A 26,982-nucleotide genomic window follows, 5' to 3' on the forward strand; every position below is an offset into this window, starting at 1 on the left:
GACGGAATGCGGCTTGCAAAGGTGGTGGTGGTACTATACTGTAGTAGTTGCTGCTGGATTGGCGGGATGTGATTGGTTGGTAGGCGTGCCATAACTGCATTCACTTACTAACAACCCCCTTGCCTACTGAACTTGGCTTGGCTGAGTATGTATGTTATGTATGTCCGTACTGTATGTATGTATGTAAATATGTAATCCGTATATACTCCATACAGGGGGGAAGCCCAGCTTCCTGCTACAGAGCAGCACTGCGTACTGTAATCTGTCAGGCAGTAAGAGCTTCCTTCACAGCTACACAACACTGCCTCGACACACCGAGATGCACAGTTTGGTCACGCTTCGAAGTATAGTGGGTCATTCCAACATTCACTTTCATTAAGCATTGCAAACAAAGGCTACAAGACCAATTAAACAACAGTTGGCGCCTGCTCGGACTTGGTCCTGTCGGCCACGGCGCCGCCGTCGCCCTGCGTCGTCGCCGCCGCGGCCGCCTTGAACGACTGCTCAAAGTCGGCAATGAGGTCGTCAATGTGCTCCGTGCCGACCGAGATCCGGATGAGGTCCTGGGTTCCGTTAGCGCTGCATCTACCTCCTCATCTCTCTCAGGTACCGGCCCGCCTACCTCGGTGACGCCCGAGCTGATCTTCTCCTCGTCGGTGAGCTGCTCGTGGGTCGTGGTCCAGGGGTGGATGGCCAGCGTCTTGGAGTCGCCGACGTTGGCCAGGTTGGAGATGAGCTTGAAGCCGTCGACGATCTGGCTACCGGCCGCGCCGCCACCCTTGACGCCGAAGCTCAGCACGCCGCCGAAGCCGCGCTTGAGGTACTTCTTGGCCGTCTCGTGCGACTGGTGGCTCTCGAGCCCCGGGTAAGACACCCACGAGACGTACTCGCTCTTCTCGAGATAGCGCGCCAGGGCCAGCGCGTTCTGGGCGTGCCTCTCGGCGCGCAGCGACAGCGTCTCGATGCCGAGCAGCAGCTGCTGGGCGGCGAAGGGGTTCAGGCAGGCGCCCAGGTCGCGCAGGATCTCGACGCGCGCGCGGATGGCGAAGGTGATTGGGCCGAACGTGTCCCAGAACTTGAGCCCGTGGTAGCCCTCCGACGGCTCGACCATCTGCGGGAACCGCTTGGCGTGCTTGCCCCAGTCGAACTTGCCGCTGTCGACGATGACGCCCGCCACGGTGGTGCCGTGCCCGCCGATCCACTTGGTCGCCGAGTGCACCACAATGTCGGCGCCGTGCTCGATCGGGCGCACAAAGTAGCCGCCGGCACCGAAGGTGTTGTCGACCTGGACAAAACATCGTCGTCAGCTCCCGCGTCGCCTCGGTAGCTCCCCCCACCGTCTATTCGCCACCTACCACAAGCGGTACGCCCGCGTCGTGGGCGACCTTGGCAATGGCCTCGAAGTCGGGCACGTTGTAGCGCGGGTTGCCAATGCTCTCAATGTAGACGGCCTTGGTCTTGTCGTCGATGGCCGCCTTGATGTCCTCGGGGCTGTCGCCGTTGACGAACTTTGTTCTGATGCCGAAGCGCGAGAAGAGGACCTTGAACTGGTTGTAGGTGCCGCCGTACAGGTTGGAGGTAGACACAATGTTGTCGCCCGAGTGTGCGAGCGTCGCGATGGCCATGAACTGCGCGGCTTGGCCGGACGAGGCGGCCACCGCAGCAATACCGCCCTCGAGAGCGGCGATCCGCTTCTCGAAAACGTCCACCGTTGGGCTAGGGAGTGTCAGTTTCCTAGGGCCTTGGTGCTCTCGATTTCACATCTTCTCTCTCATGTGTTGGCGACTCACTTCATGATCCGGGAGTAGATGTTGCCGAACTCCTTGAGCCCGAAGAGGCGGGCGCCGTGAGCCGAGTCATTGAAGACGTAGCTCTGCGCGCAAACATGTCAGTTTCTTCCGCCCCGACTCTGGCCGGGTACGTATCACGGGGGTTACTCACGGTGGTGGCGTAGATGGGAACAGCCCGCGAATTGGTAGCCGTGTCGGGCTCGTGCCTGTTGCGCTATTAGTCTTTTCCAGCCCTTCATCCGGTGCTGCCAGCTCCTCCCCAAGAAAAAGGAAAAGGGTCGCCTGGGGCAACACGTACCCTGCATGGAGCTGGAGCGTCTCGAACTTGTGAGGAGCAGCCATGGTGACCAATTCGATTTTTGAACGTGAAAAAGGGTATCGGCGGGTATCACAAATGCAGAAGCAGCAGGAGTAGCTCTGTTTGTTCGAAAGGAGGGGAGGGTTTCGGCCACAAGGAAGGTGCGGGATGGGAACTGGCAAGACGAAGACGGGACGAGCGAAAGGGACAGGAACCGCTACTGGCGACTGGGTTGCCTATTTCTACTTCTCCCTTTCCCTCCCCATGCGCCGCGACGCCGGTTCTCGACTAGCCGATCTCCACGCTGTGCTCTTCAACCCGAAAGCGCCCTGGCCATGCCGCCGTGTGTCAATTTTTGCTACGGATGGCGGGGTGTCCTTCCAGTCGTGTGTGTTTGCTTTGGGGGCGAGAGTGGGGTGAGGCTCAGAGCACGCAATTGCGCCATCGCTCGATGGCGCGGGGCAATCCCACCCGTCACGATCTCATTCCTTCCCCAGGTTCGCACCTAGGCCAACATTATTCGCCCTTGAGGCGAGCCGGCCAGGCCGTGCTTCGCTGCGTTTTGGGAGTGGCACCATTTGGAGAGAAGCCGAGCGCATTCGTCATGGCGTTACTCCAGGGCGAATTTCCCCAGGTTCTGCTTATCGTTATCGGGAATTGCTGTGTTAGAGCTCAAGTCGGCCCCGCCATGCCCGTTCATCGGAGCTAACCTTGCTGGCTACCTACTGGGTACTACTCTACGCAATGAAATGTGTAACGTTATATAGGTACCTACCTACTCTGCACTCGCAGAACACGTGCACACGACTGAGAAACATCCCGCATCCCCGTGCTTGGGACGGACCACAATGGCGGCGCGGGGTATGGGCTCTTCCCTGAACCGGGGGGCCCCCCCCAAACGAGGGCTCGATTGGGAAGCAGAGCTTGACGTACTGTGTAGGGGCAGAGTACCCACGCGCTGCATGCACACTCATGTAACCCTCTATGTTGATCACTTACACGCTCGCTGGTTGGGTAGCCTTGAAAAAGGAAAAGCTTCGAGCTAAGAAGTTCTTAGGCACAGTCGTGTCATTATAGGCCCGCATTGCGAATCGGAGTTTCCTGTCCCTTACTAGTACTGTACATACATGGTTGGCTCCACTTCAGCTGAGTGCCTCAAAGCAGCGGCTGACTTTCACTGAGTGACCTGGAAAGGAATTTCGAGTCTTTACGGAATATTCCAACCACCCGGGATCGCTCGTTGCAGTTTCAAGCGTACCACAACTTGTCCACCATACGCGGGAGTTCCCAATCGGCCACCACGCGATCCACGACCCGACAACGCGGATTAGATCAACAAGAAACACCATAGCTCGGTAGCAATCTCAGAGTCGCCGAGAGGTCCTGTTAATGTGGGAAACGGAGTTCCCCGGTCAGTCAACTCATTTTTGTACACCCGTAAATCGATATCCCCGTATATCTAAAGTCGACACGATCCAAGCGTGCCCTAAGATAGTGAGGACCTCGTAAATACCCCATTTCGTAGCCGTCCGTACTGCAACAGTAGCCATCAAGGCTATGCTGATTGACAGCGTCGTAAGCACCCAAGACCAAACTAGCCACCCCCATGTGAATTGTTGCCGCCGACGCACCAGCAGATCGATCCAGACAGCCAAAGACAAAGGTGCCGATAAGGTTACTCGTCAGCGGGCGGGCCGACCCGAGCATGTGCCCCCCCTCCCCCTGCCCCGTGTCGAACATGTTTACTCATCACGTCATCATCGGGGGCCCTTTTTTTCCCCGTCCCTTCCCATCCTCCACCCCCCCCCGGGCCTTCTCCCCCTGCTCAACCGCGGCGTTGTCCATCGTCCGGCTCGCATGTCGATGAAGCCGCCCTAGCGAGGTAAAGCAATATCCTAAGCGGTCTGTTCCATGGCGGGAGCGCTTCCCGCCGCGGACGGCGACGACCCGCCGCCCGCCCGCCTGGCCCGGACGACCTCGGTGCACGTCAGGGCGGCCGAGGCGGCCCAGGTGGCGAACGAGAAGGCACCAAAGGCGACGTCGGCCTGGGCCGCGCGGCACACGTCGCCGCGGCAGAAGAGCAGGCTGTTGAGGAAGGCGGCGAGGGCGGCGAAGCCGGCCAGGTAGAAGAGGGTGTTGGTTAGGTCGAGAGAAGCGGCGATGTATGTCTTGGGGACTGTGCGTTTTTTTTTTTTGGTTTTGTGTTAGTCGGGAGGGAGGAGGAACAGAAGACCCGGTTGGGAGGAAGAAGTGGGAGGGGGGGAAACGGCAGACGTACGGCGTTGAATGAAGCGCGGGAGGACTTCGATGCAGACGATGGAGAGAATAGACCATACGGCGGCGAATAGGAGGAAGCTGATCTGGGATGGTGGCAGGTATTTTGTCGATGTGTTGTACCAGTTCGCGACTATTGTCGAGTGTTCGTGTCAGCTTGACTCCTCCGACTGTCCACTCATGTCCACTCATCATCCCCTTGCTCATCTTCGCTGCGCTCTACATCTCTCTCTCTCTCTCTCTCTCTCTCTCTCTGTCTGTCTGTCTGTCTGTGGTCCTTACCAATGGCTGAGAGGATGAGTACCAGGAGGGCAAAGAGGCCCTGGATGGACCTGAGGATCACCATCAAGGGAAACGACAGGTTTGCGAGTTTCATCATGGTGCTTCTTTGAGCAGGAGACGAGCAATGACCAGCGTGGAAAGAAATAACACTAACAAGAAATACTGAACAAGACGAAAGAGGTCGAAAACGGAGCAACCAAAAGCCAAGAACTACAGGAAAGGTGAGAGAACCGGGGCCGGGAGCGAAACGAGAGATATTCGCCAGAAATGAATGATCATGGGCATTTGGCAGCCCACAAGTCGACCCGAATCTCGAACGTCTCGTACGAGCTGCTTCGCTTGTCGACGCAATCTATACATGCCATCCTGAAACAGAGATCCCCACGAACGTTGTCGCGGATGTTACGGTTACCGGGCGGCAGAACCAATGAAGACAGCGCAAGCGATAGGCTGAAATCGCAGCGCATCACGACGTTGGCATTGACGCCGGCAGATGCGATCCCGTTCTCTTGGCGCTAAAGCGTGATCGCTGCGCTGGCGGGTATTAAATACCACCCTACTTGAGTACGGACGTAGATTCATGTTGAATGTCCAGAACGAGCCGCCACTCAAAAGCGCAAGGCATGCTCTCATTCTCGTGAACAAGACATACTGGATCGATGGAGGTAGCCTTTGGCAGGGACTCTTGTGTGCGAAGAAAGCTTCACTCTGGATTGAGGTAATTGAATTGGCACAGGAAATGCGTTCAAAGATATCCAGGGCCTGGAGGAAACAATAGCCACTACCTGGGAGCGCTATGTAGCCAGAATCTGGTTTCAGATTTTTATCGTTATTTTATTTCTTCCCTACCCCCCAACCCCCCCCCTTTGTTTGACGCTTTCTGTTTAGCGAAACAGCAAGCTCTTTGACACCACATTCTTACTATAGTAGGGCGTCCTTAGTTTTCACGGAGGTGTAGTTGACAAGATATCTAGTCAACCATACAATGGTGGAGACACATCTAGCATATCCAGTCAAATATTTTGAAAGTTCCTCTTTGACTGCCGTCTTTTGGAGGCTTTTTCAGTGTCATGTTCACTCGAGGATTTGGGATGTTCGAGTGATAGCGAGGGACCGTGCGTTAGAGCCAAGCCAATACCCCAGTGGATGAATCGCGGGGTCAAAGCTGCTGTGGGCACTGTGGAACCATGCTAAATACATAGTTACATGCCACGACGTTACAACCAGATTCGTCAAGAAAATATCAGGGGCATGGGTTGCCCAGCCGAGGTATTATCAGTCCGAGGGAGCGGTTACCAATGACGATGCTGAGATGAACTAACAACTACACAATGGGGACAAGTAGCTGTGTGTCGCGTCCCCAGTTCGCAAATGTATTCGCTAAATCAACTGATTTCTTCCCGGCAATCAGGTATGCATGTAAATATGCACAACGTCCGTTTAAGGTAGTGTACCTGGCCCTCCGAAAAGCAAGCGCAGATCCATCACATGCAAGCAATTTGGAGCCTGTTCGATCATCTGAATCGGGCTGTTGGTGCCTCCCACGGCGGCGCCGTTGTACGTATATAATACCTACATCAGGTACCTACATACTCACTGTAGTACATCGGAGAGGGTGTTGCGACTAATATTGAGACCGTGGTGTTCTTGTCGTGTAGACACGCGCACCTTCCCGCTATCGCCTCTGTATAAGTCCAAGAACGGAAAGTTACGCCGTGCCAAGTTGGAGTGCGCCCCCCTTCCCTTCCCACAACAGCAGTCCTCGGAAGGGTCCCGCCCACGTTCACCATCTTGACCAGTCGTCCTTTGTCGGTTGCTAAGCCCGACTCCTCCACAACCTCCACAACTGGCACCCCGACCCCACACATGAAGCGTGTCAACCGAGGCAGACCCTCGGTGCACTCGGCCGACAGGTACGCGGAACTTAACAGCATAATTCTGCATATTCGCGATGTTGACTTGAAATTCCGCTTTTTTGAGAAGGTCTAAATCTCCAGATTTGGACAAAAAATACGCCTATAATTTTACTTCATCGCCGAGTTTCAATATGCGCCCTTTCAGTGTCGCCTGTGCGGCGAGCAACGTCTTGCCGTTTGAGGCGAAGTACCCGTCGGCTGGATCTCAAAATGGCGACGAACAACCGCTCCCTGCTTGGCCGCCCATCCCTGTCGCACTCGGCCCACGGACGTCTCCAAAGCGAAACCACATGCTACCGAATGCCGACTCTTGTTCGGAAAAGGAGAGAATCGCTCGGAGTTTTTGACTCTCCCCTTGCGCGCCTTTGGATATCTTTTCACCAACGCCACAACCGAGAAATCTGTGACGTGACCGTCGCGCGCAGGGCCTCGTCTCCTCCGTCGCGTCCTCTCCCGCTCCAAATATCGTTATTGGGCATTGCGAGCCCGTCTCCCCAACCACGCAAGCACCTTCTCGCTCCCGATCGGACCAAGACCCCAAGCACCGCACCCAGCCATGGCTCCCAGCAAACAGGACACGAGGGCGTACATCAGGGAGCTTGCGACACCGCCCCCAGCGGGCTCGCCGTACGCGCTCCCGATCCCCGGCACCGAGCGTCCGAACCGCACCCCGATCTACCGCCATTGGCGCTTTCAAAACGGCCCGCTGCTGGAGACGTTTGACCCTGCGCACAGGACCGTTCACGACCTGTTTGAGAACTCGGTCGCCCAGTATCCCAAGAACAAGTGCTTGGGGTGGAGGCCCTGGAATCCCACCACCAGGACGTTTGAGCCCAAGTATGTCTGGCTGACGTACGCCGAGGTGGCCGAGCGGAGGAAGAACCTCGGTGCTGGTATCGTCGAGCTGCACCACCGGCTCGGCGTCAAGGAGGACAAGTATGGCGTCGGCCTGTGGGCGCAGAACCGCCCCGAGTGGCAGATAACCGAGCTGGCGCTGCTCTCGCAGTCCCTGTGGCCCGTCTCCCTGTACGAGACGCTCGGCCCCGAGACGAGCGAGTACATCATCAACCACAGCGGGCTTACGGCCATTGCCTGCTCGCTGCCCCATATCCCGACCCTGCTGAAACTGGCGCCGCGCGTCCCCTCGCTCAAGATCATCATCTCGCTCGACCCCCTCGATGCCGGCGAGGCGCCAGGCCACTCCAAGAGGGAGTTGCTCAATGCCACCGCCGCCAGCGTCGGCATCCAGGTGTTTTCCATGGCCGAGGTCGAGGCGCTCGGCGCTCGCTCCGGCCGCGCCATGCGCCCACCCAAGGCCGACGACGTCCTGACCATCAACTACACCTCCGGTACCACGGGCGACCCCAAGGGCGTCCTCATCACCCACAAGAACGGCGTGGCCGGCATCACCGCGGCCCGCACGAACGAGACCGTCTCGCCGGGCGACGTTCACATTTCGTACCTTCCCTTGGCCCACATCTATGGCCGTATGACGGACCAGACTGCGCTGGCCGAGGGTGCTAGCATCGGGTATTTCCATGGCGACATCGCCCGGCCTGATTGAGGACATGAAGATACTGCGGCCGTCGGGATTCATGTCGGTGCCCCGCCTGTTCAACCGCATCAACTCGGCCATCCAGGCGGCTACGATCCAGGCCGACGGGTTCAAGGGAGCGCTGTCGCGCCGCGTTATCGACACAAAGAAGGCCAACATGAAGCTGCCCCCGGGCCAGGCGACCAACAAGCACTTCTTGTACGACCGCATCTGGACCCCCAAGGTCCTCAAGGCGGTGGGTCTGCAGCGCGCCCGGACCATGGTCAGCGGCAGCGCCCAGCTGGACCCGGACGTTCACCAGTTCCTCCGCGCCGCCTTCGGCAACAACTTTGTCCAGGGCTTCGGCATGACCGAGACGTACGCGGTCGGCACCGTCCAGCTGCCTGGCGACTTCACCACGGGCAACATCGGCCCCCCGTGCCCGTCGGTCGAGCTCTGCATCGAGTCGGTGCCCGACTACGACTACACGGTCGAGGACAAGCCGAACCCGCGCGGCGAGCTGCTGATGCGCGGACCCGTCATCTTCCGGGAGTATTTCCGCAACCCGGAAGAGACGGCCAAGGCGATCGAGCCCGACGGGTGGTTCCACACGGGCGACATCGTCGAGGTCGACAAGATGGGCCGCTTCAAGATCATCGACCGCAAGAAGAACGTGCTCAAGCTCGCCCAAGGCGAGTACATCTCGCCCGAGCGCATCGAGAACGTCTACATGGGCGCCACCAACCTGATCGCCACCGCCTTTGTCCACGGCGACCCCAAGGAGTCGTGCCTCGTCGCCGTCTTCGGCATCGACCCGGTCACCTTCGCCCCCTATGCCAGCAAGATCCTCAAGAAATCCGTTGCCGCCGAGGACAAGGACGCCCTCCGCGAGGCCGCCAACGACCCGCGCGTCAAAGGCGCCTTCCTCAAGCTGCTGGACCAGATCGGCACACGCCACAAGTTCAACAGCTTCGAGAAGGTTAAGAACTGCATCTTTGACATTGAGCCGTTCACCATTGAGAACGAGCTGTTGACCCCTACGTATGCCCTTCCATCCTTCCATCCGCTCCTCTCTCTTTCTCTCTCTCTGCTCTCTCTGCTAACATGAGACCAAAAAAACAGGCTCAAGCTTAAGCGGCCCCAGGCGGCCAGGGCCTTCCGGAAGGAGATTGACCGCATGTACGAGGAGATTGCTGCCAATGCAAATGTGAAGCCCAAGCTCTAATCCTATCCTACCTACCGATTTTTTTGGTCCTATATCTCTTCTATATCTCTTGGATGAGTGGGCCAATGGGCGATGTGGCTGCAATGAAAAGGTTCATTCTGAATATATTGTTGTTACTTACTCTATAGAACCCCTAGCGGTTTGTGTATTCATTACTTTAAAGGGATATATGTCTACGGTGGGCTACGTAAGCTTACATTGCCATGGAGATGTCGCGTTATCACGTGAACGGCTCTGTGCCAGTGGTTCGAGGTCTTGCGAATGCACTGCGTTTGTGGGGGGAATCGGGGGCCTCTGAAAGCACGCCACAATTGCATACAAAAGCCCGCTCGCATCTTTGGTCGCAAGAGAACCATTATGATCGCTCACTGGCGGATTCAAGGGAAGAGGATGTGCCCTGGCGCTATTTGAAGCTAAGACATGGGTCTACGATGACGTATTTTGCTCAAGGTCGCTTCGAGCCGGAGGCTTGAGGTATGTTGTTCGAACGGCTACGATGCACATACCGCTCGCAACGCTGAAAAGATAATAGCTTGAATGTGCGAAATGTCGCAATGGACAGTCGTTAAGAGGGGGAGTGAGGCCGGTTGCTACGTATTAACGTAAAAGAACGAGATAGGCACTCATTTGTCCTGTCCTAAGGTACGACAAGCCCTATACTTCGTACTATCCCTACCCGGCTCGTGTTGTTAAGGGCCCTTCGTTGCCATGTTTAAAGATATAGCAGGTCTGGCTTGTGAAAGTCGCGGATCAAGGCATAAGCCGTTCGCGACCACGCTTACCTCTCTGAACTCTGTACGGGGAGAAGAAGTAAGTCCCCTAAAAAGATAAGACAAGTAAATGCTCTCGTTGATTCTTGCTAAAGTTGATCCGCCCTTCCAGGTTCAAGTTAGGGAGCCTCGATGGCTCCTTTGCATATATAGCCCTAGCTCTGGCCTTCTAATGCGTATTACAGAAGGAGAGGAGAGCCGAGCTGTTCTATAACGGAGGTTAACAAAGGCATTGGCCACCATCGATCGCAAGTCGATTGATAGCGATTTTACATGATCATGTCCTTCCGTTTCCTTTCTCCCTTTCGCATTTAGAAGAGCAATTAACCTCTTACCACTTGATGGCCTTGTACCAAGCGTTTACGAAGTGTTTCCTATAGCTACATTAGGAGTAATCTAAGCATTATATGCTCTAATAATATGTAGATTATATACTTAGTATGAATATTAAAAATATACTACTATTTAGATATAATAATATATTAGTATTTTTAAAGTATAATTATATAACATTATGTAATTAATTAGTTTTACTTATAAATTACGTAAAATAAAATACATCCAATCTAGTTATCTTATCAGTAAATGATTGTTTAGTGTAATACATAGTTTATTTTCCCTTAGCCCTTAATTTAACCGACTAAACTTTAACAGCTAACACGACAACGGACCTAAACAACCTTTAATGGAATCGAGGTATGTAAAAAGCGTTACTGACGCGTGATTATAATGTACGCGTTTCTTTTAGTTTACTAGAATATCCTAAACGACGACATTCTTCGATGGCGCGTGGTTTACTGGCCTCGGGGAGCTCAAATGGCTGCTGTAGGGCGGCCGATGCCTTGCTGCCCGGCTGCCGCGATGAGCCCGACCGCCACCGCGACTACTGTACATACATACATGCTAGCCCGCCATTCTCCCGCCTCGCGAAGTTGCCGCCATACATGTCGTACTGTCGAGCGAGCCATCCCTGTTAACCGGTACTTCTAGGCAGGCCTTGGGTCCCCCTACCTCAACCCCGTCGGCGGCCTTCTCGGCGGCCTTCACGGCGGCCTTGCTCGGGGTCGATGCCGTATCCGAACCGCCAACGAAGCGAGTCCGGCTCGATCAAACGCCAGCCCCGGACTCCCCCCTCCTGCACCGCCAGAAATCGGACGCCCACTCGATAGGCTCGATAGGGAAGCAAGTAAGTGTCAATTCCTTTTACCGGTCGGTCCATTTGCTACCCCACCGCTTCTGCTCGGCTTCGATGCCGCCAATTCCAGTCTCAGGGCTACCTTTACGGCCCTGTTTGTATGGCAGCGGCTGCCTCCCCGGGCAGTTCTGAAGAATCGAGCCAGCAAGAGTGGCCTTGAAAGCTAACTCGGCCTTCTTGCGCAGGGTTACCACCAGCTCGTCCCTCCTCTCCGCCCTAGCGCGTGGTCTCAGACCCCTCCGACCCAATCCTCTCGTCCCTACGCTCCCCCGCGCACCACGGCAGCCTCGACCTTCCGAGCTCGAGTTGAGACGCCCGTCCCGATTCCAGTCCCGGACCTACCACTACACCAACCTCAGCCATCCCGCGCCGTCTTGGCACCCTTACCTCCCCCCAAGATCTCAACCACACCAATTCCTGTACCCGCAATCCCATCACCGGTGCCCTCGGATGGCTTCAGTCGACCGAACGGAGCGCGCTCGGCGCCGCAAACAAGCCGGGCTACAGCCAAAGCGTCAAAGACCACTCCCCCGGAGGTCATAATCATTGACGATGACGAAGACAACAATGAGATAGGCCCAAAGCCCCCGGCGCGCCCCCAAAATCCCAGTGCCGGGCAGCCACCCGCGCCGCAGCTGCCCGGCGGGATCCTACCGCCAAAGGTTTCTGAATCGCCGTCTGCCTCGCCCGGGGCCGCACTCCGACCGCCCAGTGCTGCCGCACCTAGTATGCCTCCGCCCCAGTTGCCACGAGCTAGTCCGTCCGCACTAGCAATCAGGTCACCCCAAGCCGCGATCCGAGAGCCAGCGCCTTCAGTATCTCCAGCCGAGCAACCTGCGCTCCCCACCGCGCAACCCCCGCCGTTCAAACCAGCCTTAACCTTGGCGTCTACAGAACAGCAGCGAAGCACACAGCATGACTGGAGGGCAGAGGCTCATGCATCGGTCTGGCGAGGACGAGGAACGGCCGAGTCGGCTTCGACGTGGTTCTCCCTGCGACGACGCCCCTACGTAACAGCGGCGCAGAGGAAGTCAATCATCGCCGGCACCCGGGGTTTCATCGGCCTCGACCCTACCGAACTCGCCAACCCTGTTGCCTTCCACGTCGATTTCTCGGGCGATGAGATCAGATACCTCCGGCACCTGACGCGCCGGACGCTACGGCTACCAAAGACGCCCAGAAAGGACCCGAAAAAGGACCTCTACAAGGTGCTTAGGAAGAATCCGACGTTTATCCCAGCGGTCTTGGACGCCTTCGAGCGGGAGGCCCTTCCGGGGAGGGTAAGGGAGGATGTGGACAATCTGATCCGCGACCTCTTGGACCAGAATACCACCTCCGCGCCGGCAATCCTCTCTGTTCGGAGGGATGGCCACGACCAGCGAGGCGGTCTGATTCGGTCAAGTAGGGTTCACTCTCTACTGCTGGCAAGAGAAATATCTGGACAGCGGGGCATAGGTTCGATGAGGCGTCTCGAGAACTTCACCAACGAATTCCGGAAATGTCGTGAGGATGATCTGGAGAAGAGAGCCGAGTGGACGGGCTGCGCCGGTGACATATTCACCATCACTTGGGTCTCCAACGACGGCTTCATTTGCGGCACGACCGAGCACTCCGACGCCCATAATCAGCAATACAACAAGCCAGGCAACCTGGTGCTCGGTTCGTGTTCTGAGCTGACGCTTCGGGCCTATCCGGAGCATCGGATCGTCCGACCCATCGTCGAAAAAGGAGAGAACTCGACCGAGGCAATGCGACAGAGTCAGGACCCATGGCTCTACTCCTCGGTCGTATCCTCCGACTACGACGCGGCCCATGACAGGGCTTATACTTCCTCTTTTGATCGGACGGTGAAGATCTGGAAGGCAGACTCGTCGGGCGCCGCCATGACTCTCCTGGGCGAGTGGAGGCACGACGGAAACGTCAATCTCGTCGTCGCATCCAAGCACGAATCCGGCATGGTTGCTACCGCGGCCGACGTCGCCGCCGATGCGGTTCGTGTATACGACATTGATCCTACCGATATTTCGGGGAGCCGCTTCCGGTCGTACTCGTGCTCCCGCGTTACTGACGAGAGGGGCAAAGAAGTGTCTACCGAGAAGTGGGCGTACTACCCCGCGACGATGCAGTGGGGCCTGGCTCCCAAGGTCAGGCACCTGCTCCTCGTCGGGTACTCGCCTCGGAGCCGGACCGGGGACGATAACGACATCCCCGAGGACCGGCGGGATTCGGGCGAGCTGTGTCTGTGGGACGGCGTCACCGGGGAGAGGTGGCGCGTCACGTCTGCGACGACCCAAAACGTCTTCGAGGTGCTCTGGCACCCGACCCAAGAGAGCTTCATCGCGGCTACGTCGCCGTTGGGTCAGGACCTGGAGCCTAGTGTGCGTACCCAGATCAGGGTCTTCCGGCCGGCCGACAGGGACCAGTTCGGCGTCAAGGCGTTTAGCCCCATCATGACGCTAGACTGTCCGGCTGTTGATGTGAACGAGCTTACAATCATGTCAGTCTGCCATGGGCCCAAAATCGCTCGACGCAATTCTTTCTTTCTTTCTTTTTTTTTTTACTGACTTTCTCCCAGGCCGAATAGCTTCTCGTTTTGCTATGTGACGGCCGGTTGTACGGACGGCAATACTTACGTATGGGATACAGCGCTAAGCGATAAGCCGATCCACGTCCTTCGCCATGGTGAACCCATCGACGAATACCGCGGCGATCGGGAGCGTGAGGACGTCGGTGTCAAGTTCACCGCCTGGGGAACGACGCCGGACCGATTCTATACCGGGTCATCGGACGGGGTCGTCAAAGTCTGGAATATCCGCTCGTTGAAAAGCCCGCTAGTCCGCCACCTGCTAGAGGCCCCGGCACCCGTCACGGCCGGCATGTTCTCCCCGGACAAGTCCCGCCTGGTCGTCGGTGATGCAAGCGGCCGCGTTTTCATGCTCTCCATAGACGAAGAGAAGGAGCAGCCGACATCGATCATGAAGGTCCCCATCCAAGGGTCGACGGGCTTCAGGATCATACAGCGCCCGGTCGCCATCATCCCCCATCCCGATCCCCCACCCCCTACTCACGACGCCGAGGGCCGGCCCATCGTATCACAGCTCGGGTCGGCTATAGGTCGAGCCTACCTCGACAATCTGCAACTAGAACGTCACCCCAACCCTACCATCGGCGTTGTCCAAGGCCCGCGCTATGCAGAGACCAACCTCTTTCGCCGTGACATGCATTTCAACGAGGACCCGCGCCAGCCGCTGCTTGCGCGGTGGGAGGCGATGCAGCAAGAGGCTTGGAAGCCGCCGAGGCCCTTCTTGGCTAGGAGGCGGGATCATCACGGAATCGCGCTCCGGCCGCCCAAGGAGGTCGCCGGTCTTGGAGAGTTGCACGCGAGGAACAAGAGCCTGGATATCTTTGTGGACGAGATGACTAGGCTTCGTCTCGAGGAAGAAGGGGTGGATTGGGAGCTGGGAGACGACTATCTTCTTAAGGAAGAGGAGTAGGTCCGTCTGTAAGGAGAGGGAATGTCATATTGTTGTTGTTGTATTGTAGATTTTGCTGCGAGCCGAGCGAGGCGCGTATCTAGGCATGTAGGAACCAAACATTCGTCATCACATCCAGCTTTCTCCTTGGTGCTGATCATGTTCTATGGCGGTTTTCTCTTTCTTTGGTGAAATCATGTCTCACCGAATCTCTTGCTGTCCAGCTATCTTTAGAATCATTGGTTGTCGTCTAAGTCGTCTAAGGTAAGCATACACTGCTCAGGGGAACCAGTTGTGAAACCTCCGTTTGGTGCTCGTGGAACGTTCTGGGAGCGACTCAGCAGTGCTCATCAGTGGAAGAAAACGGAATCCCTCGCATACCCTAGACACACACCAGTGCGCCCAGGAACAGATGGTGGCAGGGTTTGTTGGGCATTATTTCTACAGGGAAGCAATTCCCACGACAGAAGATCACAGCGTCATCCCGAAACCTGAAACCCACCAGGTTCTCTCACGTTCGGCACTCCCCGGTGCCAGGCCTGAGGCGACGCTCTAGGAGTTTCAATTCAACGCTTCCCTGAACTAGCCGGCCGATGCCACATGATGTCGTTCTGAAGCCACCCTCTCTCCCCCCACCGGTGACAGGTAGTGCCAAGGAAAGAAATGAAGAAACGAAAAAAAAAAAAAATTGTGTATACACATGCAGCAGCAATGATGAATCTAGAAGAAGGAAAGGAAAAAAGGAAAGAGCCATGAAACCTCCTTATTGGAAAGTGAACTTTTTTTTCCCTCCCCGAGCTGGAGACGTGAGCGTCCCTAAACACCCCCAATCCCCCTGAACGCCAGGAAGACAAAACCCGGTTCGCACCCCATTCCCGCGGTCCTGACCTGATCTCCCCATTTTCTTCTCTCTTGACAACAATCCCTTATCACTAAACCCTCCTCTCATTGCCGCAATCACAAATGTCTTGTTAAGAGAACACCCGTGTTTCCGACCCCAGTCATGACTGCGCCATCATTAAGGGCACCGTTCGCAACCATGGCCATGCCCAGAGCCTAAGGTTGCGAGGCAGTTGTGCCAAAGGTGAAGTTGGGTGGTAAGTTGATGCCGTTGGGGCCCATGGTAATACCCGCGGGCAGACCCATGACGATGGGTTCGTCGTTGTTTCCACCCTTATTGTTGCGGTCATCGCCATTACCACCGCCTCTCCTCTGATCGCGTCCGGCTAAACCACCGTGATGCTTGTCTCCGCCCTTGTTGCGCCACCGGCCGCCCGAGGGACCGCCAGCACCCATGTTACCACCTCCGCCAGGACCGGAACCGCCGCCGCCCATGTAGCCACCGTGGCCATGCCCACCGCCGAATCCGCCAGCAGGTGACTCGTCCTCGGCGCGTCTGCTCGACTTTGGGCCGTGGTTACCGCCCTTGTCGGTCTGCATGCGGCGGCTGATGGCCTTGGACGACACCCCGGCACCGATCTCGATGTCGGGCTCCTCGACGCACATACCGCTGACAATGGGGCGGCCGCCGGAGCCGCCGTAGGGTGCGGTTAACATCCACTTGCGGTCGGCCTCGGTCAGCTTGTGGATGGGGATAACGCTGATACCGCTCTGGTAGTCGCTGCAATCCCGTGGGCCGAAACCGACACCCCATCGTGTCTATATTGTTGTAGGTATATTGTCAGCAGAGGCGCCACTTAGAAGCAGAATGTTCGGGGGGGACGAGCGAGGGAGAACGCATACCCTCAGGTTGTACTCTTGGCCGCGCATATCCTCCATGGCGTCCTTTGCCCGCTCGGCGTCCTTGCGATAGTACATCTTGACGAAGGCATGGCGCTTTTCCTTGTTGACGATGCAGGTCTGAACCGAGCCGAAGCGGTTGAATATTTCGCGGAGCTCGTGCTCGGAGCAACTAGGGGGCCGGTCAGCTTGGCTGGTCTCGATCAGACAAGACGGATAAGGGAGGTTGCGCTATGGCCATCTCGGTACTCACGTTACACCGCCCACAAAAAGGGTTCGGCTGTACACCTTGATGCAGCCGCTAGGGAGGCTGTTGTCGTACTCGACCCATTTCTCCTGCTGGGGCGGCTCCTGGCCTGGGCCGTCACCATGACGTCCGTGGGGTGACCGCTGACGATACTCGGACATGTGTCCGCGCCGATCCCGGTCATCGGCACGGTTACGGCCGGGCGAGCCGGGACGGCCGTAATCAAAACCGCGATCATTCGCACGCGACCTTGGAGAGCCCCGGGGATCCCAACGAGAAGGAGATCGTGACCTGGACCTACCCCTTGGCCGGTTTGGTGACCTCATACCGTCACGATAGCCGGTGCGATCACGCGCGCCCTCGGGCCGAGCGTCCCAAGGAGCAGGGCCAGGGACAGCACCGGGGATGGGGGGAGGTGCAGCGTAGCCCGTCTGCGTAGGCTGGGGCATCTGAGGCGGGGCCGGCGCAGCGAGGGCGCCCGTCTGGTTCATCATCTGGATTACGCCCGCAATCTTATCAATAGGGATACCCTGAGCAGCCAAGGCGGCGACAAGCTGGACCGTCGCGGCAGCTGGATTACTTGGACCACTTGGGGGCGGGGGGACCGCCACCGGCGCGGCCGCGGCCGGGGCAACTGGAGCAGCCGGAGGGCCGGCCTGCGCCGGCGGGGCCGGCGGGAAGGCGTTGTTGGTGTTGGTGTTATTGTTGTTGTTGTTAGTGGTGGTGGTGTTGTTGCCGTAAGGAAGCCCTGGCACATTTACAGGCTGAATAGGGCCATTACTAGGCGGTGCACCAGATGCATTGAGTACGGGCGCGGTGGTCGGGTTAGACGCCGGCGCCGGGGTCAGCGCAGGCGCAGTGGCTGCCAGGTTGGGATTACTCTGCGCAGACGACGCATTCTGGCGTGCAATGCTCGCGAGCTTGTCCAGGATGCTGTTGGGAACGGCCTGGCTCGCTGGCGGTGCTGGCGGTGCTTCCGGTTTGCTGCCAGGACCAAGCGAGCCTAGGAGGTTGGGAGGAGGGCTGCCAGGCGGTGTTGTCGACTGGTCTGTCGACAGGGGTAAAAAGGTTAGAGCAAATTGTACGCCATCTTTTCGCCATGCGCCAGGCAAAGCGGTGAGGACAATGTCAGGGTGAACCTACTCGTTGGTCTCGGGGCATTCAGCTTCTCCTTGAACGAGTTGACCATGGAAGGAGGGAACGTCTGGCCCTTCTCCCAGATATCAACCAGCTTCTTTATTTTCTCCTACGAGCACCAATCCGTGTGAGTACGTATCCATGATCGACAGCAATAGTACGAGGTCTCAAAGCACAGGCGAGGCAAGCTGGAGATGCATTGCCCTGGCCCATGACCCCCCCTTTTGTCGCGGTCCGAGTCGCGAGAGTACGGTCATTTTTGGGCCTGTCCCCCACATACTGCTGGCGTGTGTATATTCCTAGGAATCAGGTGGCATTCAATGCGATGTTCTCTGCGTACCTTTTGGTCTTCTGGCGCCGTGGCAATGATGTCGTTCATCAAGATGGGTATCAGTTCTGTTACTCTATGCACGCCAGCAGCGAACGTTCCGTCTGGCGCCGAGAGACTCGGCGTTTGCCCTTGAGCTTTGGCCTGGTCCAACCACTTCCTCGTTACAGAGTCTACGACGTAGAGTACTCCTAGTTTGTGTGTGCCAGGTGTTTTCTTGAAGTGGGTGAAGAGCTTCTGGATAAGGACCGATTCGTACTGGCAAGAAGAGCAGCAACGTTAGCACTGACTGCAACTGGCGGCCCACTCAATTCGCAAGGAGCGGTGTTGCTCACCTGGACATTGGCGACACATAGCGCCGTGATGTTCGTGATGCGAGAGCCAGATACCCCAGGAGGCTTCAGCGAGAGCATCGCCTGCAGGCCAGCCTCCAGCTCTGCTACAACTGTCGATGCCATGGTGAATGCTGGCGGGTGGTGATTGACCAAGGAATAATAGTTCTTGACGAAGCCCGCCTTTTCGCGATACGGGAGCCAAGTTGCCAGGCGGGAAGGTCTATGCCATGGATGGTCCTGGGCAAATTCACGAATGTACGGTGGCTATCGAACACCTCTCTAGCCTTCGGTGCTGCGCTCTTTGCGAGGCTGCGATCAGCGGATTACGAGACCCTGACGAGCGCAAGTGTAGTGGCGCAGGAATCCAGCGAGAAATAAAGGTCTGCCCGGTTGCAGAAATGGAAAGAGGTGCAGAAAAAAGTTTTTTTCTGGCCCGGAACACGCCTCTCTTGCGAGAATCGCGAGCGAACCAAATAATCCTGCGAAGCTTGATGCACTCAACCTGCTGCACCGATCGCGGAAAAGCAACCTCTTTAAAAGGCCAGCAGGTACGCGCTGGGGCTACTGGTGGTCTGGGATTGATGAAAATATAGTCGTGGTGCGGCGCTCTGATGAAATCTGATGGAAGTCGCAACAACAGCAACACCGGGGCAGTTCTTTTGGGGATGAAGGAGGGAGAAGGGCGGGGCGTGGGTAGAGGAGGGAGATAGGTAGGCAAAACTTGAACATTGGTCTGCCGCGGCCGACCCTTTTACTGCGAGACCCACAACGCCGAAGCGAGTTTTGCTGTATGACTAAGCCGGCGTTGGGGTTCCATCTGCTCTTTCTGTCAGCTGGCCCTGCCGGGTGGCTTTCATGGCGCTTGAAACCTCCGGTCGTCCAGCAGCAACCGAAAAGCCGACAAAGTCGGGAGCTCAACAAAGCATTTGCACAGTACGTGTACACAGCCCGGCACCATTGCTTGAGCTTCAGTCAGTTACAACCTACCAAAACTATTTGGTCAAACAAAGCGATACGATGGATCGAAGCGTCTTCAAGAGGTCCCGCAGTTCCACTTCTGATTGGGTCGGAGACGCCCTTGCGGTTGTTGAAGCGGGCGTGACGTCAATTTTCACCCTGCAAAGCCAAAGGAGCATGGGCCGCTTCTCTTGTTGAGAGTTGAGGAAGCGCGGCCAGGAAGCTGCCGGTGGCCGAAAAAGCGTGAATGAACTTGCAGCAAGATGATTGATTCCCTTGCCACCAATGCCCCGTGAACTACCAAGCGCTATGCATGCAATAGCTGCATTTACACGAGGCGCATCTGGAAATATCGTCGTCAAGCTCGGATAGCCGATGCCTACCCAACTGAGCTGCTTGGGACAGTGCCTAGGCAATTGTAGCCGATGTGGGTGAATGTGCGGGATGCATGTAATCCGTACAGTACGTTTATTGAGGTCGCGGTCGGTGCTTTTGGGGAAGCCGTGTTTCCGAACTCCCGGTTGGTTCGTGCCGTTGCAGCACCCCCATGTGTCCGGGGGGTGGGCGCCCGCCAATTCCCGTCATCCGCTGCGATTTTTTTTCAAGGCTCGATCTCCCGAAACTTTTTTCCTCCTTCCCTTCCTCACCCATTGCCAAGCTTCCCAACCCACAGTTCACATCCCAACCATGGCTCCTGCTATGCGTCTAGCGACCTCTACGATGAGGGCCTCTCTGAGGGCGCCCTCGCTTTTTTACAAGAACACTGCTTTCACGGCCGCGAGATGCTACTCCTCCAAGAGCCAGGTACAGCTCGTCCCTTCTCGACGTCTGCAACCTGACATCATCCATTGACCGTGTAACTTGGATGCAGACCTTGAAGGAGCGCTTCGCTGAGCTCCTGCCCGAGAAGATTGAGCAGATCAAGGCGCTCAGGAAGTACGGATACCATTCTCGCCAGGCTCATTTTGTCCATTGCGCATCTTGCTGACGCGCTGCCGCGAAATCTAGGGAGCACGGTTCGAAGGTCGTCGACAAGGTGACCCTCGACCAAGTATATGGCGGCGCTCGTGGCGTCAAGTGCCTGGTGTGGGAAGGTTCCGTCCTCGACGCCGAGGAGGGCATTCGCTTCCGTGGCAAGACCATCCCGGAGTGCCAGGAGCTTCTGCCCAAGGCCCCCGGCGGCAAGGAGCCTCTCCCTGAGGGTCTCTTCTGGCTTCTCCTGACTGGCGAGATCCCCACGGAGCAGCAGGTCCGCGAGCTTTCGGCTGACTGGGCTGCCCGCTCGGAGATCCCCAAGTTCGTTGAGGAGCTCATCGACCGCTGCCCTACCGACCTCCACCCCATGGCCCAGTTCTCGATGGCTGTCACCGCTCTCGAGCAGACCTCCTCTTTCGCCCGTGCCTACGCCAAGGGTGTGCACAAGAAGGATTACTGGGGCTACACCTTTGAGGACTCGATGGACCTCATTGCCAAGCTCCCCACCATTGCCGCCCGCATCTATCAGAACGTCTTCAAGGGCGGCAAGGTCGTCCCCGCCGAGAAGGACAAGGACTATGCCTACAACTTCGCCAACCAGCTCGGCTTTGGCAGCAACCCCGACTTCGTTGAGCTCATGCGTCTGTACCTCACGATCCACACTGATCACGAGGGTGGCAACGTCAGCGCCCATACCACCCACCTGGTCGGCAGCGCCCTCAGCTCGCCCTTCCTGTCTCTTGCCGCTGGTCTGAACGGTCTGGCCGGTCCTCTGCACGGTCTGGCCAACCAGGAAGTGCTCAACTGGCTCACTGAGATGAAGAAGACCATTGGCGACGACCTCAGCGATGAGGCCATCACCAAGTACCTCTGGGACACCTTGAACGCCGGCCGTGTCGTTCCTGGCTATGGTCATGCCGTCCTCCGCAAGACCGACCCCCGTTACACTGCTCAGCGCAAGTTCGCTCAGGGTAAGCAACAACACACAATTACGCTCCATATAACCGCTGAATCTGTTATTGACTCTCTCCGCAGAGAAGATGCCCGAGGACCCCATGTTCAAGCTCGTCAGCCAGGTGTACAAGATTGCCCCCAAGGTTCTCACCGAGCACGGCAAGACCAAGAACCCCTACCCCAACGTCGATGCCCACTCTGGTGTTCTCCTCCAGTACTATGGCCTGACTGAGGCCAACTACTACACTGTCCTCTTCGGTGTGTCCCGCGCAATCGGTGTGCTGCCCCAGCTCATCATCGACCGCGCTGTTGGCGCTCCGATCGAGCGGTAAGTCACAGCACCCCCCTTCGGCGATGCAACGCTGAATAGTCCCGCTGACACAAACGTCCACAGGCCCAAGAGCTTCTCCACCGAGAAGTGGATTGAGATTTGCAATAAGCTGTAAATGGCTGTAATATAGGCGCATTCCGCGCATAGGGTTAGGTTGCTGGTGCACGGCGCGAAGGGTTCGTTTACGGTTATATCATGTATAGAATGGATGGGATATCTAGCGGTTTCTGCAGCCCGGGCATTGGAGATTGACGGGGCCGGTGGCTATCCATTACGATTGTACGATACAGCTTCCGTACGATGGCCCTTAAGATAGAAGTTTCACGGCGCTCATTCCGACCCTACTATGTACACAGTAGTTTGTGAGACGAAGAGCTCTGGACGTCGCAGACTGCATCAGCAAGGCTGAGTGGAGTGGCCCCCTGGTCCCCACAACCTGCGACCTCGGACATTGGGAGCAGCATGCAAGAGGCACTGCAGCTTGGCAGTACCTACCCAAGTCTGCGCTGAAGCCACTGGATAGCCAGCTCAAAAACCGCCCGAGTGCTCAATGAAGGGGCAGGTGTCTACCTGCAAACTATTTTGCAACTTATTTTTGAACTCAGAAGATGCCCGGCGGTGAGTGTTCCAAGTCGCGCCCAGATTACTCAAGTAGGAAACCGCCATTGTTACCCCAAACCGTTGTTGTTAAAGTTGGTTTAAACCCCAATTGGATTGCGTTGAGGGTGCCGAGGAAGGCGTTGAGCGAGTCAGTGCTCACCAGCCAATGAGGAGCGTCTGTTGAGGCCGAGTTCCTGCCCCTGCACGATGAGCCCGAACAGGCAAGCACCACCAGCATTTGGGTCCCCAAAGGCTTTATCAGCAATTTTTTTTCGGGCTCTCCAGGGTGTCAGCTTCCAAAGTGCAGTTGAATTCCCCCGAATGTGCCCGATCTCTTCATAACTCGGTCGTATCCCCAACTTCCTCGTCGTTGCAACAACTAAGCATCAATTGCCCGCAATCCGCATTCGGAGAGCATCTCGATTGTAAGTGTGGACCCCTTATCCGCTGTCACATTACCCATTGCCCGCATTGCCGCGGGTAGACTGGATGTCCTGGGAGGGCTTTTCCCGAGCGGCTCCTCTTTGGGCAGTCCAGCCAGTCCCATTCCACAATGGCGAGCTTCCATCGGTAACACGTGCAAATCCAGGGTCCTGATTGAGCCGAACCATCAAACACCACCTGCAACCCCAAGTCGCTGTTGTCTGTTTCTTTGCAGCGCAAGTTCCGAATAGTCGTCGAGACTCGCAGCCGTTGACCCGTTCGATCACCATCTCTTGGCCGAACAAGTCCGCGTCTCCCGCATCACCCCGCGCTCCCTCTCTTTTGCCTGCGAAGAAGCAACCTATTCCCTTGGTCAGGGCCCCTTAGTCGCAACATCCGCCTAGTCATGTCCGCCGCTGTCGCCCCCGCCCCGGCTTCCGCGCCGAAGAAGCTGGAGAAGAAGCCCATCAAGTTCTCCAACTTGCTGCTGGGCGCTGGGCTCAACTTGTTTGAGGTCACCACCCTCGGTCAGCCCTTGGAGGTCACCAAGACCACCATGGCGGCTCACCGCGGCGATGGCTTCGCGGCAGCTCTGGGCCGCATCTGGAACCGTGGTGGTATCCTCGGCTGTGCGTTACTTTGCCCCGAACTCCTCCTCTTCCAAACAGTCGCTGACTTTTTGTTCTCTCGTCTGCAGTCTACCAGGGTCTGATCCCCTGGGCGTGGATCGAAGCGTCGACCAAGGGCGCCGTGCTGCTCTTCGTCGCCTCCGAGGCCGAGTACTATGCCCGCCTTGCGGGCGCCAGCGAGTTCGGTGGCGGCATCATTGGCGGCATGACTGGCGGTGTTGTTCAGGCCTACGCGACCATGGGCTTTTGCACCTGCATGAAGACGGTCGAGATCACCAAGCACAAGGTGGCGGCCTCCGGTCAGAAGGTGCCCGGCACCTGGGCTACCTTCATGGACATCTACCGCCGCGAGGGCATCCGCGGCATCAACAAGGGCGTCAACGCCGTCGCTATCCGCCAGATGACCAACTGGGGCTCCCGCTTCGGCCTGAGCCGGCTCGCCGAGCAGGGCATCCGCAAGATCACGGGCAAGGAGCACGGCGAAAAGCTGAACGCGTTCGAGAAGATCCTCGCCTCGGCCCTTGGCGGCGGTCTCTCGGCCTGGAACCAGCCGATTGAGGTTATTCGTGTCGAGATGCAGAGCAAGAAGGATGACCCCAACCGTCCCAAGAAGATGACGGTCGGCAACACGTTCAAGTACATTTACGAGACCAACGGCATCAAGGGTCTGTACCGTGGTGTCACGCCCCGCATTGGTTTGAGCGTCTGGCAGACGGTGTGCATGGTTGCCCTGGGTGACATGTACGTCGTGCTACTCCTTCACTCTGTCGTCGTAACCTGCTTTACTGACCCGGACACAGGGCGAAGACGTATGTCGAGAAGCTTACGGGAGAGAAGGTTACGGCAAAGCATTAACCGGCGTTTCTGGCGCAACATGGTCTGGAAGGACATGAGTTCAACCTCCGGTTGGGATATACGGGCTGCGGTTTTTCATTCGCTGGCGGGCTTTTTCCAGTGGGCAGGTTGGCAGGCTCTATCTATGCTAGACTTTCGTAATACAGCAACGACGAGGTGGTTCCTAGGACCCCCAAATATAGACTGTTTTCATATTATCTCACCGATCCTTTCATATTCCAGGTTTCGGTTCATGTTGCCCCTGTATGCATCCGATTCGACATGCCAAATAAACGAGGATGTGCCTCATCTACATTGTCACTTGCCAAACCCGGAGTCATGAGATGGAAGGATTCATACCCAACAGGGTTAGGGGGGTCGAGTTGCATCGCTCACGGGCAGATCTTTGGGAGGTGTTGCTGGAATTCCTCCGCCTCCTCCAGTCCCTTTCAGCATGCGTGCCCCTGCGTGTTATCGTATATTCCTGTTGAGATTAAAGGTTTCACATCCCTTATCGTGCAGTGACTCATGGCACAGGGTGCCTTTCCTAAATGAAGGATATAGGAAGGGAACAGCGGCGGAAAGAGCTGGGAGGTGAATAATTAAGAAAGGAAAGAGGCACTTGTGATTTCGGCGTCGGCTGGCTTCAGGTTGTGAATTAGGGGTACGGGGCGAAAGCAAACAGATGGATATGTGGGAAGATAGGAGGCAGAGAGGGTGGATTCCGTTCATGGCTAGACCTCCAGCGCGTTTGAATCGTCCGGTTGTCGGTTGGGGGATGGTGCCCGATCGTCGTTCTCGGCATCAGTGTTAGACGTGAAGTGGAGGCCGTGGAGTGGTTGCCGTTCGTTCGTTCGTTCGTTCGTTTGTTCGTTCGTTCGTTCGGGATATGGGAGGGAGATACGCGAGACAAAGACCGTGGTTGTGATGGAAGTCACAGGGAGGGTTGTGTTCCTCGGAGCCCTGAGGGAGGGGCGAAGGGGAGATGGTTATTCTCTCGTTCCAGCCATCAAGAGGGGAAGAGGCGGAGTGACGGTGCGAGACGCTCGAGGAGGAGGTGCTTGGTCACGGAGCAGCGTTCATCCCGAGCACAACACATGTAGCCAGGGTCTATAGATCGTGCTCTTCCGAGCATCCAGGGTCGTAATACTCCTGTGTGTGGGCGCGTACATGCCGGAAAGTATGGGGCATCAACGGGAAAGGGGGTGCGGCTTTGGAGGTTTGTCATTGCTAGCCACAACTATGAGTCTCCAAGGTGCAAGAACACGACAAAGGCGCAAACGGCGACATCATCACAGCACCGGCGTCACTCCACGAAGGGAGGGACCCCCTTGACATTCAGCCCTTACGCACCGCGAAAAGTGCTATTTATCATGAGGAGAAGCACGGAGTTAGCTTTGGGGAGTTGCGCTATCAAATTTGTTCCGGTAGCTGTGGGGTTTAACGCCCAACGCCAGATGGCACGCCGTTCGAGCCGTAAGCCGAAGTGTCGGGCAAGATCAGTGGCGACACTTCCACGAGGTGCTTTGTGGCCGCGAGCATCCGTAGATGTCGGAAATAGAACATCATGCTGGCTTCAGAGTGGGTGATGAGTGGAGTTCCGAGGACTACCACCCATGTACGATGCAATAGACCTGGACCGGTGGAAGATCAAGTGTCAACTGAGATCCGGATCATCAAACTGGTGCCGCAGCACCGCAATGCCCATCGGATCATCTACCGCAGGGTCTATCAACAGGAAAGGTTGGGGCTACAAGTAGTTGCATGTATCAAGCAAACCATCTACTTCCGAACATGATCACCCAATTTGACCTCTATTTGAGCAGCTGCCACTCGTAGGTCCCAGCCAAGAGCTGGCCTGAGAGGCCATGTGTCGCTGCCCTTTGGAACTGCCGAGACCAAGGGGGCCAAATCGTGTGAGATGGGAATTGGGTCATCTGGCACCGGCAACGGGGCCGATGACGGGTAGCACCCTAGCTTTGCGGCATCCTCTGATCACGCGTCAACGAGTATATGGGTGCTGCTGCTTGTCCCGCGCGAACGATATGATGCTACGGTAGCCTGAGATCATTCGAGAGGCGATAGGGTCCAGCTAAGATTTGGGAACGGATGGGTATCCCGAGGATGATGGCAGCGCTCGATGCCTCTTAAGATCCCTGCGCAGCCGACTGAATCATGGGATGGCCGCAATACGTTGCAACGCATGTAGTTCTCAGCAATTGGGTTAGTGACTACTTCAGGAGACTCAGCGCTGTACCTGCCGTTGGGAAGTCGGACAGCACTGGCAGTGTAAAGGGCAAGAACAGGTCCGCTGAACGGTAAGTGACTTCCGCTCTGGTTCTCATCCCAAACAGTGGCACCAACTGCTATCGTCAAAATCACATATTCCCAGTTTCTCACGAATTCCTCACAGGTCTCATCTGTGGACGTTCGAGGATAGCCATAGGACCAAGTAACTTGTATCCCCTAGACCCCCCCCTCCTCTCGGCTAGGACTTACTCTTAGCAAGGCACCTCGGGAGGATAGAGCCACATAGCCAACTGTACTTCAGCCTTTGACGCCATAGCTTAGTGATTCGCGCGAAGTCCAATCTCGATGACTTGCAAAGGCCAGACAGCCAGTGCTCCTTCGAGCCCCCGTCCACCGGGGCGGTCTGCATCTCCTTGAGCAACTTCCTGGCAGCATGAACTGTTATACCGACCTAGCCAATAATCAAATCCTCGGAAATGGCATCA

At 56.8% G+C, this 26,982-nt stretch overlaps 7 protein-coding genes across 7 annotated transcripts; 4 read left to right on the plus strand and 3 right to left on the minus strand.

The window, feature by feature from the left end:
• Positions 1-170: 170 nt before the first annotated feature.
• Positions 171-2,632, minus strand: MYCTH_2312551 (uncharacterized protein). The gene is made up of 6 exons (XM_003667066.1): positions 2,089-2,632; positions 1,942-1,996; positions 1,791-1,873; positions 1,356-1,716; positions 623-1,285; positions 171-563 (listed from the first exon to the last, which is right to left on the minus strand). Exons 1-6 carry the CDS (start codon positions 2,130-2,132, stop codon positions 408-410), a joined length of 1,362 nt encoding a protein of 453 aa, XP_003667114.1. The 5' UTR covers positions 2,133-2,632; the 3' UTR covers positions 171-407.
• Positions 2,633-4,016: 1,384 nt separating this feature from the next.
• On the minus strand, positions 4,017-4,738 carry MYCTH_27099 (uncharacterized protein; the record flags this gene model as incomplete). The annotated part of the gene is made up of 3 exons (XM_003667067.1): positions 4,017-4,256; positions 4,404-4,495; positions 4,645-4,738. Coding segments are annotated over 3 exons (426 nt in total), but the record flags the coding sequence as incomplete, so codon positions are not given.
• Positions 4,739-6,883: 2,145 nt separating this feature from the next.
• Positions 6,884-9,341, plus strand: MYCTH_2141082 (uncharacterized protein). Its single transcript, XM_003667068.1, has 3 exons — positions 6,884-8,018; positions 8,077-9,135; positions 9,217-9,341. The coding sequence occupies exons 1-3, from the start codon at positions 7,117-7,119 to the stop codon at positions 9,317-9,319; spliced, it is 2,064 nt and encodes a 687-aa protein (XP_003667116.1). The 5' UTR covers positions 6,884-7,116; the 3' UTR covers positions 9,320-9,341.
• Positions 9,342-11,920: 2,579 nt separating this feature from the next.
• MYCTH_2312561 (uncharacterized protein) lies at positions 11,921-14,956 on the plus strand. The gene is made up of 2 exons (XM_003667069.1): positions 11,921-13,781; positions 13,860-14,956. Exons 1-2 carry the CDS (start codon positions 12,013-12,015, stop codon positions 14,776-14,778), a joined length of 2,688 nt encoding a protein of 895 aa, XP_003667117.1. The 5' UTR covers positions 11,921-12,012; the 3' UTR covers positions 14,779-14,956.
• A 748-nt stretch (positions 14,957-15,704) lies between these two features.
• MYCTH_2312563 (uncharacterized protein) lies at positions 15,705-18,872 on the minus strand. The gene is made up of 6 exons (XM_003667070.1): positions 18,545-18,872; positions 18,222-18,467; positions 17,888-17,990; positions 16,751-17,792; positions 16,501-16,669; positions 15,705-16,416 (listed from the first exon to the last, which is right to left on the minus strand). The coding sequence occupies exons 1-6, from the start codon at positions 18,665-18,667 to the stop codon at positions 15,814-15,816; spliced, it is 2,286 nt and encodes a 761-aa protein (XP_003667118.1). The 5' UTR covers positions 18,668-18,872; the 3' UTR covers positions 15,705-15,813.
• Positions 18,873-20,114: 1,242 nt separating this feature from the next.
• MYCTH_2312570 (uncharacterized protein) lies at positions 20,115-22,138 on the plus strand. Its single transcript, XM_003667071.1, has 5 exons — positions 20,115-20,305; positions 20,373-20,437; positions 20,510-21,447; positions 21,512-21,758; positions 21,825-22,138. Exons 1-5 carry the CDS (start codon positions 20,189-20,191, stop codon positions 21,874-21,876), a joined length of 1,419 nt encoding a protein of 472 aa, XP_003667119.1. The 5' UTR covers positions 20,115-20,188; the 3' UTR covers positions 21,877-22,138.
• An 888-nt stretch (positions 22,139-23,026) lies between these two features.
• Positions 23,027-24,417, plus strand: MYCTH_2312573 (uncharacterized protein). Its single transcript, XM_003667072.1, has 3 exons — positions 23,027-23,413; positions 23,482-24,154; positions 24,214-24,417. The coding sequence occupies exons 1-3, from the start codon at positions 23,191-23,193 to the stop codon at positions 24,266-24,268; spliced, it is 951 nt and encodes a 316-aa protein (XP_003667120.1). The 5' UTR covers positions 23,027-23,190; the 3' UTR covers positions 24,269-24,417.
• Positions 24,418-26,982: the final 2,565 nt, after the last annotated feature.

The sequence above is a fragment of the Thermothelomyces thermophilus genome, chromosome 7 (genome assembly GCF_000226095.1).
Source record: "Thermothelomyces thermophilus ATCC 42464 chromosome 7, complete sequence".
NCBI lineage: Eukaryota > Fungi > Ascomycota > Sordariomycetes > Sordariales > Chaetomiaceae > Thermothelomyces > Thermothelomyces thermophilus.

Excerpts from the sequence above, each read along its gene's own strand:
- MYCTH_2312561 (XM_003667069.1), top strand. The coding sequence starts at position 12,013 with ATGCCTCCGCCCCAGTTGCCACGAGCTAGTCCGTCCGCACTAGCAATC. Across the intron at positions 13,782-13,859 it reads GTGAACGAGCTTACAATCAT|GCCGAATAGCTTCTCGTTTT; the intron begins GTCAGTCTGCCA and ends ACTTTCTCCCAG.
- MYCTH_2312563 (XM_003667070.1), bottom strand. The coding sequence starts at position 18,667 with ATGGCATCGACAGTTGTAGCAGAGCTGGAGGCTGGCCTGCAGGCGATG. Across the intron at positions 16,670-16,750 it reads CTTTTTGTGGGCGGTGTAAC|TTGCTCCGAGCACGAGCTCC; the intron begins GTGAGTACCGAG and ends CCGGCCCCCTAG. Across the intron at positions 16,417-16,500 it reads GCCAAGAGTACAACCTGAGG|ACACGATGGGGTGTCGGTTT; the intron begins GTATGCGTTCTC and ends ACAACAATATAG.
- MYCTH_2312573 (XM_003667072.1), top strand. The coding sequence starts at position 23,191 with ATGTCCGCCGCTGTCGCCCCCGCCCCGGCTTCCGCGCCGAAGAAGCTG. Across the intron at positions 23,414-23,481 it reads CCGTGGTGGTATCCTCGGCT|TCTACCAGGGTCTGATCCCC; the intron begins GTGCGTTACTTT and ends TCTCGTCTGCAG. Across the intron at positions 24,155-24,213 it reads ATGGTTGCCCTGGGTGACAT|GGCGAAGACGTATGTCGAGA; the intron begins GTACGTCGTGCT and ends ACCCGGACACAG.
- MYCTH_2141082 (XM_003667068.1), top strand. The coding sequence starts at position 7,117 with ATGGCTCCCAGCAAACAGGACACGAGGGCGTACATCAGGGAGCTTGCG. Across the intron at positions 8,019-8,076 it reads CCGGGCGACGTTCACATTTC|GGTGCTAGCATCGGGTATTT; the intron begins GTACCTTCCCTT and ends GCGCTGGCCGAG. Across the intron at positions 9,136-9,216 it reads AACGAGCTGTTGACCCCTAC|GCTCAAGCTTAAGCGGCCCC; the intron begins GTATGCCCTTCC and ends CCAAAAAAACAG.
- MYCTH_2312570 (XM_003667071.1), top strand. The coding sequence starts at position 20,189 with ATGGCTCCTGCTATGCGTCTAGCGACCTCTACGATGAGGGCCTCTCTG. Across the intron at positions 20,438-20,509 it reads CAGATCAAGGCGCTCAGGAA|GGAGCACGGTTCGAAGGTCG; the intron begins GTACGGATACCA and ends CGCGAAATCTAG. Across the intron at positions 21,759-21,824 it reads GTTGGCGCTCCGATCGAGCG|GCCCAAGAGCTTCTCCACCG; the intron begins GTAAGTCACAGC and ends AAACGTCCACAG.
- MYCTH_2312551 (XM_003667066.1), bottom strand. The coding sequence starts at position 2,132 with ATGGCTGCTCCTCACAAGTTCGAGACGCTCCAGCTCCATGCAGG. Across the intron at positions 1,997-2,088 it reads ACGCTCCAGCTCCATGCAGG|GCACGAGCCCGACACGGCTA; the intron begins GTACGTGTTGCC and ends ATAGCGCAACAG. Across the intron at positions 1,286-1,355 it reads ACGCGGGCGTACCGCTTGTG|GTCGACAACACCTTCGGTGC; the intron begins GTAGGTGGCGAA and ends TGTTTTGTCCAG.